The sequence below is a fragment of the Notamacropus eugenii genome, chromosome 2, assembly GCF_028372415.1.
Source record: "Notamacropus eugenii isolate mMacEug1 chromosome 2, mMacEug1.pri_v2, whole genome shotgun sequence".
NCBI lineage: Eukaryota > Metazoa > Chordata > Mammalia > Diprotodontia > Macropodidae > Notamacropus > Notamacropus eugenii.
The window spans coordinates 189423861-189440166 of NC_092873.1; the positions used below are offsets into that span (position 1 = coordinate 189423861).

Consider the following 16306-nt stretch of genomic DNA (forward strand, 5'->3'; position numbering starts at 1 on the left):
GGTTTTCTTGGCAAAGATACTGGAGTGGTTTGCCAGTTCCTTCTCCAGCTCATTTTACAGATGAGGAAACTGAGGCAAACAGGGCGAAGTGACTTGCCCAGGGTCACACAGTAATAAGTATCTGAAGCCAGATTTGAACTCCTGTCTTCTTGACTCCAGGCCTAGCACTCTATACTGTACCCTACATAGCACACAGTAGGTGTTAGTAATGCATAAATGCTTGCTGACTAGAATATAATCTCTTTGAAGGCAAGGGCTATATTAGACATTTTTTATGACTCCCCCCCATCTAGTACAGTGTTTCACACATAATAGATACTTGAAAGTCTATTGAACTGAAAAAAAATGTTGTATGAATTCAAGGTGAGAGCACTTTTGAATGGAAAAATCAGTGAAAGCTTGATGGGAAAAGTATTGATACATTTATAGGGACAAAAAGAAACAATATTTTAAACAACAGAATGTATCTGTAATTTCTCAGAGCATAGTTAGTCCCCCACTTAATTGCATTCAGATTCTGGGTATGTGAGTTCATTTTAGTTTAGGGAAACAGATGTTCCTATGATTGGTATGACAATGACTTTTGCACAAATGTTGTGGTGTAATAATAATGATGATGATGATGGTAGCCAATGTTAATATGATGCTTTATGGGTTTGCAAATTATATTTTTTCAATTGATCCTCCCAAGAAGCCTGTGAAATGAGATTGCTATGATTTTGCCCCTCTGGTATTCCTAGTAAAAAATTTCTTGTTCTAGGAACCAAGAAAGAACCAATTTTTATTAAATTTATTTCCATAGTTAGTCTTATGGTAATGGCCTCTTTTTCCCTTCATTTAGTTATTCAAGTTGAGTTGAAAAATTGATGGCATCAGTTAAAATCTACTTTCTTAAAATTCCCACGATCAGTTTGCACAGATGTTTTATGCATAACTAGTTGAAGAAAAATCAGACCCAAATAAAATGTACAAGAAAGGGTAAGTTCAAGTTCCCTAAAGGTTTGGCTGGCTGCATGTGCTTAAGAAAAGATGTGACTATTACCTAGATATAGGTTCTCCATCTTTGTAGCAGGATGTTTTTCTATGCCCCGTACTCGGTCTTCTGCTCTGTAATTTCATCATTCTTTTTCTTTTAAAATTTATTTATTTTTAGTTTACAACATTCAGTTCCAAAAGCTTTTGAGTTCCAAATTTTCTCCCTTTTACTCCCCTTTCCTCTCCCCCAAACAGCATGCAATCTGATATAGACTGTACATCCACATTCACATTAAACATACTTTCACATCAGTCATGTTGCAAAGAAGAATTATAATGGAATGAACCATGAGAAAGAAGAAACAAAACAAAAAAGACAGAGAGCAAATCGTATGCTTTGATCTACATTCAGACTCTAATTCTTTCTCTAGATGTGGATAGCATTTTCCATCATAATCTCATCATTCTTACTCAGCTTTGTTGACTCTATACTTAGTTCCTCCACTCTTAAATTATGTCTTGTGTCCTGGCTATGCTCTCTCGACCAACATGATGACCTATTTCTTTATTTCCTTCACTGTCCTGTTTGGTGGAACCCATCAGTCTGTAGCTTGCTTGTGGACTGTGTGCTCTCTAGAACTTGCAGGTACTTCTTTGCCGCCCAGATTGAGGCCTCTGCTGACCTCTGCTGGTCATGGTGAAATCTTCGAGAGCTGAACCAATAAATGTACTGGAGCTGTGTATGCCTTGGATCAAGTACAAACCAACACTTTCCACTTTCCACCCTACCATCTCCTCTTTCACCCTTCCTTCCTCCCAGACTTCCAACCTCCATTGCAGAAAGGAATTGATAACTGCGGTCCTCACGTCCTGTAGGCCCAAAACATAGCTCTACATGGAGAAAATATCACTCTGAAGGGGAAGCTTAGACAACTGTCTATGGCAAAGCTTGTCTTCTAGGTTTGGCCTGTGTTCTTGGTTTAGGTGATTCATCCCGTCTAATTCCAGAGCAGGGAGGCCACCTAAGCCACACTGTCCCTGGTCTGATATCTTCCTCGTCCCTAAGACTCTCTGATTAAGTATTCTGAAGGGAAAGAAACTTCATAGTTTTTTTGGCTCAGTCAGGTAATGCTGGATGAGTACAAAGTGTCCAGGCAGCAATAACAACAGGCATTTATTAATTGCTTACTATGTACGTGCCAGGCACTGAGCTAAATGCTAGGGATGTACAAGGAAAGACAAATCATACCCTTGATGAGTTCAAATCACTGAACATGGACAAACTCCATTCAAGGGCACCATAAGAACTGGCAGTGATCACTGCTAAGTGCTTTTAGGGATGACAATAGAGTCTGCAAACTATAGATCAGTGATCTTGCCTTTGATTTTTGACAGAATACTAAAACATATTATTATAGGAATTGTTTGTGAAGATTTAGACAAAGAAAGCAAAAATCACTAAAAGCCAATGTGGCTTCTTTAAGTACAAGTCATGTCGGGGTAACCTTATTTTCTTTTTTGACAAGGTAACCAGATTAGTAAGCCAGGGGATTCCATAGATGTCATAGACTTAAATTTCAATTAAATGTTAGTCAAATCTCCCATACTATTCTTATTGACAAGGAGACAGGAAGAGATGTTGGATGACTGTATGGCTACATGTATGTACTATATGGTTACATGATGTACCATACTCAGTAATGCATTGAGTAAATAGCCCCAAAGAATAATCATCAATAGGCCATATGAACTTGAACAGAAATCTGTAATGAAGAGTCCTTATGATTTCTCCTTGGCCTGTAGTGTTCAATAGATTTTTATCAGTGGATTTGATGAAACCTTAGAAGATATGCTTGTCAAATTTATTTTGTTCAGTTGTTTTTCAGTCATGTCTGACTATTCATGACCCCACTTGGGGTTTTCTTGGTAAAGGTTGTGGAGTGGTTTGTCATTTCCTTCTCTAGATCATTTTACAGATGAGGAAACTGAGAGATATCCAACATATTGGAAGACAGAGTCTGGAACCAAAACATATACTTAACACAGAATGATGGGCTGAATCTAATGGAATGAAATATAAGAAAGACATATGTAAAGTTCCAAATGTGGGGTTCAAAAATCAGCTTCACAAATACAGGATGAAGCAGATGTGGCGAAATAGCAGGACTTTTTTTTAAAGTACAATTCAAGGTCAATGAGTCAGCAATGTGATATTGCAAATCAGTTAGTTAATAAGCGTTTATTTAGCACTACTATGTGCCAGTAGGTTCAAAGCACTATTATTACAACCCAAGAACAGAGAGGATTGGCAAGGATCGCAGCCAAGACCTCACTGAGTCTCTTAAGATCATAGTACTGTACATATGAGGCAATGTTATGTTCTGTTCCAGGTCTGTGGGGCTAATTCCAATGGTGGGAAAGGCTCTTTTGCTTATTCCGGATATTAGCAGCAAATGCCTTCCAAGTGAATAACTGTGGCAAGCATTAGCTTTATGCTAATAAAAGGTGGAAGCCAAACCCAACACATAACTCATGTATATTTTGGGGATATTTATGGAAGGATGTGAGTAATTTCAGGGGATGAGTTATAGCCAGCTTGATCTTGGATGAGTAATAAGTATAGGAAGTGCAAATCCTACAAAGGTTCCCTTGGAAGTTGCTTCCAGATGATATGCATATTTCTGAACCAGCCTTCTTCAAGCCAATAAAAGTATCAATATCCGTGGGAAGATCACAGTATGGGTCATTAGCAGTGATATAGTTAGGGGCTGAATTGTTTTTGGTGACATTGAGAAAAAGCTCTGACCTCCCATTTGTTCTCAATACTGCTCCTGAGATGTTCTTGAAAATATTAGTGTTAATTACACACACACACACACACACACACACACACACACACACACACACGAGATCATGAATAGTCTTTCTGGCATTCATTATTATTATTTTTGAGGCAATTGGGGTTAAGTGCCTTGCCCAGGGTCAGTAGCAAGTGTTGGAGGCCGCATTTGAACTCAAGTCCTCCTGATTCCAGGATCCACTGCACCCCCTAGCTGCCCCCTAATGACCGGTTTTTGAGACAACTTGACATTGGCACATTTTCAGCTCCTTCAGTGACCTTCCTTTGATGTAGCTACCTACTGTCTGGGAGAAGTCAGTCATGGGCTACTTCTTATTGTCAGCCTAAAGATGATAGATGGTCAGTGATATCAGGAGGGGATAGTTATCTCAGTCTGCACAGCTTGGATTCTAATAAATTTCCTGAGAATGAGATGACAGAAGCTGTTAGTGGAAGAGCAGAGACTTTTTCAGATATCACAAGAAAAAAAGAAACTTGCTAAACTTTTCCCATGCAAACTTATGAGATTACATACAGTTATGCTCTAATAAGACCACTAGGTTGTGCTAGATAGAGAAATGGGCTTGGAATGAGGAAGATTCATCTTTCTGAGTTCAAATCTGGCCTCAGGCACTTAATAGTTGTGTGACCCTGGGTAAGTTATTTAACCCTGTTTGCTTCAGTTTCCTTATCTGTAAAAAGAGTCAGAGAAGGAAAGGGCAAATCACTCTAGTATCTTTGCCAAGAAAACCCAGAATAGGGTCATGAGGAATCAGACATAACTGAAAGGACTAAACAACAATAATAATTTCCTGATTCCAGGTAAAACAGGCATAATAATAGAACTGCGTCCCAGGGTTGGTGTGAGGATAAAATGAGATGATTTTGCCAACCTTAAAACACTGTATCAATCCTAGCTTTCATGATGGTGATGATGTCCATGAAGCCTCCCTACCCCTTAGTCATTGAGGTCATGCCAGTATTTCAACATCCAGAAATGTAATTCCAGGTGTTTCTTAGTGAGGCCTGAATTACAGGCATCATTAGATGCCAGGCAGGCCCACTATTCTAACCTGCTCAGCCACTGAAAAGAAAGAAAAGCAAGCAAGGTGTTGTCATTGCTAGACCACTGCTAGAGATACAAGCAGCCAGACTGACCACTAACCTCTAGGATCTCTTTTCTCTAAACCTGTAGTGGTCACCGAAAGGGAACCAACCAAATGAAGCAAAAAGAATAGGATTTCATCTTACTGATTTCTTAAAAACTGATTCTCTTTTGGCTGTGTTCCCCATCTCCCTCCCCTTCCTAGCTTGGGCTTCCTTGGGGGAGGATATCTGTTTCTACTGGCAGGAGCTTGTCACCTCCTGGATATCCAGGTCGACGCTGGAAAAAATGCTCTTCCCAAGGACTCTGAGGAAAGCCAGTCTGGCTGTGTGTGGTTATTCGTGGGCATTACGGGCCCACTGCCCTAGGGCCAACAGTAAATCTGGTTTAAGAGACTCGAAATGGAAAGGGGCTAAAAAGTTTGGTAAAGGTAACGAAACAATATGAAATACAATCTAACCTAACTCGGCCTCGGCCTCGGTCTCAGCCTCCGGGTCCGCAGTAACTTCAGATTCCTCTCCTTCTAGTCCTGGGAGCTCAGATTCCAGGGTGGCCTCGGGCTCCTCGGTCACCTCAGCTTCTACTTCTGCTTCAGGCTCCTCCGTAGCAGCTTCAGTTTCTGGTGTAGGTCCTGGTTCAAGATTATTTAGGGAAAAAAAAGGAGGAAAGAGGGTTATATTTGAGTATCTTCTGTGCCTTGTTCAAACTAATCCACTTCAGAATTTAGGGGAAAGGGTTCTGGAGTTTGTCATTTTTCTTAGCATTTTCATTTTCATCTTATTTATATGTAGATTTCAAGAAAGCATGGCAGAAGTGATAAGGAGGCACCCTTAGATTCAATATGACCACATTCATGTTCTGCTTTTAATGCACAGCTCTGAGTCCCTGGACAAGTCATTTCACTTAGTGCCATCGACTGCTTTCTGATACTATAAGTCCTGGAGCAAGGGATGGTGTGCATTAGGGTAAACCAGCTCTGGGATTTTGTGATTTAAAACGAAGATCTTGGGCTATGTCACAAAATATTAAGTTTCCATACTGGGAGTTCTCTGTACAGGAGAAACCACAGGTCCAGGCCAAATGTACATGAGTATGTGCGTGCCACGCGCACACACACACACACATACACACACACATACACACACAGTGTGTTGCACAACACTCCCCAAACCATCCCCTTCTCTCACTCATATCCACCATCCTAGTTCAAGTTCTCATTACCCCTTGCTTGAATGGATTATTGCAACAGACTTCTGACTTGGGGCTTTCCTCACTGCAAGGCATCCTCTATATAGCCACCAAAGTAATTTTCCTAAAGCACAGATCTGACCATATAAATGAGTGGCTCCCTTGCCGTTCTAGGACCACAGAGAAACTCCTCTGTTAGGCATTTAAAGCCCTTCACACTTTGGCCTCTTCCTACATGTCTGGTTTCCTTAAATATTACTCTCTCTCCTGTTCTCTGAAGTTTAGCCATAGGGGTCTACTTGTTTGCCTCACAGATATTGCTTCATGTCCATCTCTCTACTTTTGTACTGGCTGACCCCCATGCCTGGAATTCTTTCCCTCTTAACCTCTACCTATTGGAAGACCTGTTTTCCTTTAAGACTTGGGTCAAGAACCATTTTCAACAGGAGGCTTTCCCTGCTTATCCTAGATGCTGGTGTACCCTTTCTTCCAGGGTTATCTTGTATCTACTATGTGTGTGTGTTCACATGTATATATGTGTATACATTTAAATATACACACAGTAGATACAAGGTAACATTAGAAGAAAAACAAATCAGCATATATGTATATCGGGTATATATAAGTATACCTATACATATATATGTCCATATACATACACATACATATTTTTCTCCACCCCCTTCTTTTAGAATGTGAAGTGAACTTGAGGGCAGGAAATACTGCTGGATGAAAAATATGTTAAAATAATTAAATAAAATAAAATTTATTTTGGATATGCTCCTTTTGCAAAATAAAAGCATGAGAAATTGCAGTAAGGTATGTAGAAATTAGGTCTGAGGTCTCCTCTTTAAATCACAGAGTCACAGAAGCTAGGACAGGAATGAGACTTCTGAGTGAGGAAGGGAAGGCTAAGGGAACAAGCATTTACTAATCACCTACTATGTGCCAGGGACTTTATAAATATTACCTCACTTGATCCTTACAACAACCCTGAGAGGAAAGTATTTATTCTCCTTTTACAGATAAGGAAACTTGAGACAGACAAAGGTTAAATGACACGCCCACAGTCACACAGTTGGTAAGTCTGAGGCCAAATGTGAATTCAGGCCTCCCTGACTCCAGGCCCAATGCTCTATCCACTGTACCACCAGCTGCCACTAATGGCCATGTAGTACAATCTCTACCTGTCCTCAAACATGAAACTTCAGAAAACACCACCTGATGGATTTTCCCGTTGATTTCCTTCCTAGATAAATTTCGATAAATTTCAGTAAGTTTCAGAGAATGAAATATATATGTATGTGTACATACACGCACGCACACACACACACACACACACACACACACACACACACACACAAAGAAACATTATTGTGTACAATTCCAAAGAACAAAATACATGGCAAGTATTTGCTCTGTTAAGCATTTGCTGTTACACGGTGTTCTGACTGGTAGCAGAAAACCCAGTTATCTAAGATCATATGATACACATTTTAGATACTTGTTTTTATTTATTATTTTGCTAAATGTTTTGTTATAAAGTGTCTCCTTTGTTGCAGCTTTTCATTATCAAAGAAATGACAGTGACAGAGGTTAATGCGTACAGACAGTGTTCATGAGTTCATAGATTTTAGAGCTGGAAGGACCAATAGAGTTCATTTAATCTGACCTTTTATTTTAAGGATAAGGAAATAGATACCCAGAAAATTTCAGTGACTTGTCTGAAGTTACTGGTCCACTAAGTAGCTGAGAGAGGATGAATGTCTCCTTTTTAGTCCTTAAGCTGTGGAATTGTGAGTTGGCCCTGGAGAGTACTGAACTGTTTTCTTTTGGGAGGTGGCTAGTTTCCTTATCCTGTCTGCTCTATTCTCCTAACCTCAGTCTAAAGATGGGCAATATTTCGTTTCAGACTACTGCAAAGCACCAATCCAAGCTAAACTGCATACTATTATTCCCTCCACTTGAACTTGCCACCCACTTGGCTCACACTTTCTTAGTGGAAAGAAGGTAATAAAGTATTTCTGTCTAAAAGGACTTGACTTGGCTAGTGGCTCAGCATTGGAAGGGGATCTTAAATTTACCTCCCAGCTTGTGTGGCAGGCTCCCTTTGAATTAAAGGAAACAGAGGAAAGGATTTGCTGTGAAATTTGGTAGCTAATTTGCTGTCAGGTGATTGAAAACTGATTCTAACATCTATGGTCATAAGATCTGGCTGGGATGGTGGCCCATGCTTGTAATTCCTGCTACTGGGGAGGCTGAGTTGAGGTCAGGAGTTCTAAGTTCCCAGTGTTCGAAAGAAGTCTGTTATCTAGGCTGCCTAAGGAGAGGTGATTGGAGCAGGTCAAGGCTTCTTCGCCCATTAGCAGTAATGTTGGTACTGTGAGTAGTCACTTTACTTCCAGCCTAGGCAAAATAGGAAGGTCTAGTCTCAAAAAAAGAAAAAAGACAAACAAAAAATCCATAAGATAATAGATTTAGAACTGGAAAGGACCTTAGGGGTCATATGGTGCAATTCCTTTCTGTCAATCCCAGTTTCTTCAACTGTAAAACAGGGATCCTACTAGCAACTTCCTTCTAGGGATTGTGAGGATCAAATGGGATAATATTTGTACTTAGTATAGTTCCTGGAACATAGTGGGTGCTAGAAAAATTCTAGTTAATATTATTGTTTTTAAAGCACCTGGCTTAGGGATACCATAACGAGTGATAGCAAAGAAGGCCTTTTAAATCTTTGGATAGTTCTGGAAGAGTACAGCTTGTTCTCACTCTCACTTTAGTTTGTGATCTAATCAAATTTGTTTACTCTATCTTACCCCAAAGGTTCTACTATCTATATTGAGAAAAGAATCATAGCTTACATTTGTATAGAACTTTTATGATCTACAAGATGCCTTATACACATTATTTCCTTACCTACAAGCAGTTTCCTAAGGTGGGAAGCACAAGTATTATCAGCCCCATTTTATTAATAAGGCAATCCAAGATCAGAGAGACTGAAGAGATCTGTCCAGAATCACACAGCTGCTAAGTGGAAGAGCCAGGATTCACACCTACCTGGATACAGTCTATGAAGTGTCTTTAGGTACCAGGTGCATGCAGTTTGAGCCATAAAGGTTGACACCAACCACAGATTTCTTTAATTCTTTTGAATTATATGAAGTGACATAATACAAAATCATACTATACTGAAGAATTATACTTGCCTTCAGTTTTCTCGGCCTCTTTTTTCTTACTATCATCTTCAAATTTAACTGTTAGTTCATCTGTTTTTCTGAAACGAGAATTTTCCAAAATGAATATCTTTGCAATTTCCTGACTTCAAACTTGTGCAGAATTAGAGAGCTTTAAAAAAAATAATGCTTGCTATCTCTTTCTTTCCTTTTGACTCTTTTATGTAGTCGGTACCCAAGATTATTTAAACTTCAGTGTTTAATAATGTCCTATAATGGTTTCCTGTTCTATTGAAAGGAATATTATCACTTTAAGCTCTAAAGAAGTTTCTGAATTGGAGCTTGAACAATGTTTACAGAATGGGAGAGTTCCCCCAAACTGATGATTCTATAATGTGTTCAGATGTAGAGGGATATGACAGCATTTGTGGAGTAGGGGTACAGCTGAGGCTGGGCAGATTCTGCCTGCAGAATGAGGGAAAGATTCTTGTGGAGTAAAGAGAGAGAAGAGATCTAAAGTAGGCCCTGAGCTCAAAGCCTGGCATAGGGGTTGAGAGAGACAGTTTCCCCCACCTATCTTCTTTTCTCCTGTAAGACAGATAAACGCAGCACACTTGAGGGCTGTAGCACAGATTCACTCTTGCTTTGGTCAGACAGGAAAGACACTAAGAAGGGGTTAATAATCTTACTTTATTTTAGTCTAGTTCTCTCAGAAGAGGATTGCTGACAATGGGGGCACAACTCCTACAGCATTCCCTAATCATCCTTCTCACAGGGGCCAGTGAGAAGGGGGGGCAACTACCCCTATGTCTCCACGGGGTCAGTCGAGACAGACACAACTTGTGCTTCCCCAGAATCCTCTCAAGTCTCAATGGGGGCCAGTTGAGGCAAACACAGATTGCCCCCAAGCCTTGATGGGGCTGATTAAGGCACACACAGCATTCTAGCTTGTGCACTCAACTCTAAGGATCCCTCCAAGCCTCAATAGGGGCCAGTTGAGGCACACACACCATTTGTACATTCAACCCTAAGGGTTCCCCATTTACTATCTAGTGGCCACCTGTTTTATAGGCCAACAGACAAAGAAGGCATATTGCCGGTAATAGCCTCACAAATTTACATCACCCCATTCCTGTATCTCATGTGCAGCTGTAGTGGATGTTTATATTACTTACCATTATATAACTATGTGCAAGCATGGTGGAGATATTTCGAACCATAACTGTGGGAACTCATATCTAGTACTTGGGAACTATTGATTGTTATAACTATGGATCCTGGGAAACGGAACTGAGAAATTATAACAAAAATTCACTTTACACACACTAAAACCCACCTTACTTACACTAAAATTCACCTTACATACATCCTCCAACCTGGGAGAGGCTCTTCATTTGTGCATCACAGTCAGGGGTGGTGGGACAGAGCCAATTCAAACTAACTCTTGAGAGATGATTGTTAAATTTTCATTGTGAGTGTGTACAACTTGGAAATTTGCATAGGTTACAGATTAAGGCTTCATTTATTATTTTATTGATTGTCTAGCCTTACAAAAATGATGGAAAAATATTAATAATACAAATTAAACTTAAAAGTGTTAGGTATACTTTTTTTTTTTTGGAGAAGAAGAGCATTTACCAGCATACTCCTGAACATCACTGTACCTGTTTTAGCATGATAAGAGTGGAAGGTGAATGCAGAGGAATGAGAGGTAGAGAGTACCTAGAATGACCCATTCTATCTTGCTAACATGTTGAATATTCCTTATAGGGGTAGAAGGAACCCTCTGATCTTAACATCCACTCATATTATTAGAGTTCAGACAGAATTTTCCTCCTCTTTAGCAAGAGGAACCAGAAACTGACTGATTATATCATGGGCTAAGATATTAATTTTCTGATGTCTCCTAGAACCAGAAATACTGTCTGTTGAGCCAATGAATTACACACACACACACACACACACACACACACACAGAGTTAGATATAGAATATATACACATAGATAGATATAGATATACGTATATACGTATATACATATACATATATACAGATATAAGTATATACATAATCCTACAATGTAATTGTTTTTATTTTTGTTACTGTTAATGTCCCCTTTCCTCTCTAAAAAGTCTCATTTTCTTTTTCGAGTTCTCTAGGCTCATATAACATCATCCTATGGTCTGTGTAACATCTGTCCCCAAATGAAAAAAAAATTTAGGTTGTAAGGGAAGGAAGTCCTTCTCCCTTCCTATATATGGGTAATCATTTCCTTTTTCACTTCTGAGATTCTTTTAGGCATCCAACATCATGGTACAACCTCAATGGCTGGGACTTGGATGCTAGCCCAAAGAGAAACATATTTTGGGCTGTTAGACAAATAGCCCATAAGTAATCATCAGACCTTCACCGTCTGGGTAACTCATAATAATACTAGAAGCCAAAGTTAAGTTTGATAGGACATATCATAGTATTCAGTTTGCTGGCATAGCTTTGAGAACCTAGGGTCACCTCCATGGTAAGCTGAACCACCAGAAGACATATGTGTACATGCACATAAACTTAGGTATGTGGATGCTCTCTACTTTATGTCTTTCTAGTCTATAAACTTTAGTTTACAATGTTATTTTAGGGATAGCTAAATTAGTAAAAAAAAAAACAAAAACCAAAACAAAAAACCAAAACAAACAAACCCACTTACTATTCCTCCTATCAAGAGCCTCTTGTGGGCTGGTTCTTGAGTGAAAGATATAACTGTGATGCTAACTGATAGTATGGCCATAATTTCTGCCTTAAAGATGTGGAAAATATTTGGAAAAGTTAATTTTTTAAAAAAAATTAATTAAGATTAGTACTAGTGCTAACTAGTGCATAGTTATTTTGTATTATAAAAATCTCACCAACAGGAATTAGCAACATCAACCAAATAGCATTAAATGTTTATTCAGTATCTTTCTTAATATTAAAAATAGGTTTATTATGGATAGTACCAAGAGTTTACCTTTGAGATTGTTCAAGTGCCCTAATTTCTTCTGCTTCTTCCTCTTTTCTTGCCATTATTTTAGCAACCAGTTCAGATTTGTTCTCTAAAAACAGCCTACGTAGTAAATATCTTCCTGTAATACAATTTTAAAAAATAATTTACATTGTTTTTATAATTATTAAAATACTGGTTTATAGTTTAAAAATTGGAAGTAAAAGTTTTACACCTGGAAACCTATAATCTCTTTATTATAACAGTTACAAATGTTATTATGAAAAGGATCTATATTTTATTATTGCAACTGAAGTACTATATTTCTATGAAAAACATGGAATTCTAGACTTAGAGATGGAAGGCATTTTTAAAAGATTTTTTTTTTCTTCTGGAAAATTTTCTTTAAATATGTTGCACTCAAAACTGATAGTTACATTACAAAGAGAACACATTTGCTTTGCTCATATTTTAAAGGGTCTTCCTTCTTGGACTAAAAAAGGGACAACACCATATAGATTCTGTCTTGGGCATTATGTTGCTCATTCAGATGTTACAGCAGGCACTAGTATTAGGTCATTTCTCACCCACCTAGAAATGCTCTTTTACATGCTTCCTAGTTGAGAAGAAGAGATTATTTAATGGATGGCCCAGATGTAATTACAGGGACTACTTAGGTAATGAAACTCACTTCCAACTTTTTTTTTTTTTTTTACCAAAAAACATCATGCCCAAAGGGTGATAAAACTGTGCATGCTCTTTGACCCAGCAATACCACTACTAGGTCTGTATCCAAGAGATCAGAGAAGAGGGAAAAGGACCCATTTGTACAAAAACAGTTATACCATCTCTTTGCGGTAGTAAAGAATTGGAAATGAGGGATGCCCATCAACTGGGGAATGGCTAAACAAGTTGTAGCATATAATTGTGATGGAATACTAATGTGCTATAAGAAATGATGAGCAGAATGGTTTCCAAAAAACCTGGGAAGACTTATATGAACTGCTACAAAGCAAAGTGAGCAGAACCAGTATAACACTGTATACAGTAACAGCAATGTTGTAAGATGATCAAATGTGAAAGACTTAACTATTCTGATCAAGACAATGATCTAAGACAATTCCAAAAGACCCATGATGAAAAATGCTATCCACCTCCAGAGAGATTTTGAAATGATAAACTCTGAGAACTGACGGAAGTGTACCTTTTTCTGTATTTTTCTGTATTTTTCTTGCGTTACTCACCCTTACATGGCTAATATGGAAATATGTTTGGCATGACTTCACATGATATCATATTACTTGACTTCTCAGTGGGTGAGGGAGGGCTGAGAGGGACCAACTTTGGAAAAAATGAATGTCTAGCCAATATAATAAAATATAATAAAAATGACAATTCTATCTACTTATTCTATACTATCCCAATTAAATAACCAAAAATATTTATTGAGCTTGAAAAACTAATAAAATCATATGGAAGAACAAATGGTCAACAATACCAAAGGAATTAATGAAAAAAAATTTAAAGGAAAAAGGTTTAGCACTATCAGATCTTAAACTGTATTATAAAATGGTAATTATCAAAACTATCTTGAACTGGCTAAAAAATAGAAAGATGGATCAGTGGAAGGAAGTAGACATATGATACACAGTAGTAAATGATTATAGTAGCCTCATGTTTGACAAATGTAAAGATTTAAGTTGTAGGAATAATAATTCACCCTTTGGTAAAGACTGTTGGGAAAACTAGAAAGCAATCTGGCAGAAACAAGGTACAGAACAAAATCTTACACCATTTACCAAAATAAGGTCAAAATGGATACATGACCTAGATATAAAGAGAGATATCATAAGTAAATTAGAAGAACATGGAATATACTTCTTATCAGACTCATGGGTAAGAAGAAAAATTTAACTAAACAAGAGAGAGAGAGAGAGTATTTTTAGCTGTAAAATGGATAATTTTGATTACATTAAATTAAAAAGGTTTTGTACAGATAAAACCAAGGTAGCCAATGTTAGAGAGAAATCAGAAAATTGGGGAAAAAATTTGTGGATAGTTTTTCAGATAAAGATGTCAAGTATATAGAAAACTCTGTCAAATTTATAAGAATATGAGTCATTCCCCAATCGATAAATGGTCAAAGGATATGAGCAGGCTGTTTTCAGAAGAAGAAATCAAAGTTACATTAAAAAATGTTCTAAATCATTATTGATTAGAGAAAAACAAATGAAAACAATTTTGAGATATCATCTTATACCTATCAGATTGATTAAAATGATAAAAGGGAAAATGAGAAATGTTAGAGGGGATATGGAAAATCTGAGAGACTAATACACTCTTGGGAAGCTAGGTGGTACAGCTGATAAAGTACCAGGCCTGGAGTCAGGAAGACTTGAGTTCAAATCTGGCCTCAGACATTTGCTAGTTGTGTGATCCTGGGCAAGTCACTTAACCCTGTTAGCCTTAGTTTCCTCATCTGTAAAATGAGCTGGAGAGGGAAATGGCAAACCATTCTAGTATCTTTCCCAAGAAAACCCCAAATGGGTTCATGAAGAGTCAGACATGACTGAAAAACTACTCGACAAAAACAACAAATACACTGTTGGTGGAACTGTAAATTGATCTAGCCATTTTGGAGAGCAATCTGGAAATATGTCCAAAGAGTTATAAAACTGTGTATACTCTTTGACCCAAGGTTTATTTCCCAAGGTGATCAGGGAAAAAGGAAAAGAACTTATACGTTCTAAAATATTTATAGCAGCTTTCTTTGTGGTAGCAATGAATTGGAAATTGAGGGGACATCTATCAATTGCGGAATGGCCAAACAGGTTGTAGCATATGACTGTAATGGAATACTATTGTGCTATAAGAAATGATGAGCTGGATGGTTTCAGAAAAACCCGGGAAGACTAATATGAATTGATACAAAGTAAAAGTGAGTAGAACCATGAAAACACTATACACAGTAAGAGCATATTATAATAATGATCAACTGTGAAAGCCTTAGCTACTCTGATCAAGACAATGATCTGAGAATTCCAAAGGACCCATAATTAAAAAAAGTGCTATCCACTTACAGAGAAAGAACTGATAAACAGAAGTAATAGAAGTATGCATAGTGTGATATATATAAATATATATGTATGTAAATATGTATACACACATACATATCTATATATCTATGTAAAATGCTGGCCTTCTGTAGTGCAGGGCAGGGAGGGAGGAAGACAGTTTAGAACTTAAAATGTAACAAAAATAATTAAATTTTAAAAATGAATGTCAAAAACCATTATCACACAGCAGTAATGTGCAATGGGGAATTTTATTTCACACTGAAATGATGAATATTTACCAACCTTGACTTTCTGCATCATCTAATATGACAATGACATCAGGAAGAATTCCTTTATGGCTTATGGCTGCCCAGAACTCTCGAATCATAGGAGCATTATCCATTACCCATCCTCCATTTTTTGGTGCACCAGGAAACCTCTCCTGGTTTTTCGCAGCAAGCTGTAGCAAAGTTGTAAATCTGTATTACAATTATGATTTGAGATGGGAGAAATAACATGGAATGTCACCATGCTACTATCTTTGAGGCTCTAACTTAGGTTTTTTTCACTTTTTTGTGTGTGTCATCGAAGTCTGATGAAGCCCTTCTCAAAACAATGTTTTTAAATGCATAAAATAAAACACAACGGGTTACAAAGGAAGTAATTTTTTTTCATTCATTCATTCATTAACACTGTGGGAAATATAAAGCTTAGACTTTATACTTATTTAAAGATAGGGTCCCTCTTCTGAATACATTCTTGCCTAAAAGACTTTTATGTAGACCTCACACAAGGCAAGTGCTCACATGGTGATCAGAAAAAGTGATATAAAGACACTCTCAAGGTCTCTTTTAAAAACTTTGGAATTGATTGTGCGACATGGGAAATGCTGACATAGGACCACCCAGCATGGCATGTCCTCATCGAAGAAGTTGGGGTGCTCTATGAGCAAAGAAGAATTAAAGTGGCTCAGAGGAAAGTGAGATGTGTAAATTTA

General features: G+C 37.8%; 1 protein-coding gene across 1 annotated transcript in view; it reads right to left on the reverse strand.

Annotated features, from left to right (window-relative positions):
• Positions 1-16306, reverse strand: part of AK9 (adenylate kinase 9) — a 129243-nt gene that overhangs the window by 56247 nt on the left and 56690 nt on the right. Inside the window, exons 17-20 of the mRNA XM_072638085.1 lie at positions 15613-15788; positions 12281-12395; positions 9314-9381; positions 5380-5550 (exon numbers count right to left, since the gene is read on the reverse strand). Coding sequence (XP_072494186.1) covers positions 5380-5550; positions 9314-9381; positions 12281-12395; positions 15613-15788 — 530 coding nt within the window. The remainder of the gene's footprint in view (positions 1-5379; positions 5551-9313; positions 9382-12280; positions 12396-15612; positions 15789-16306) is intronic.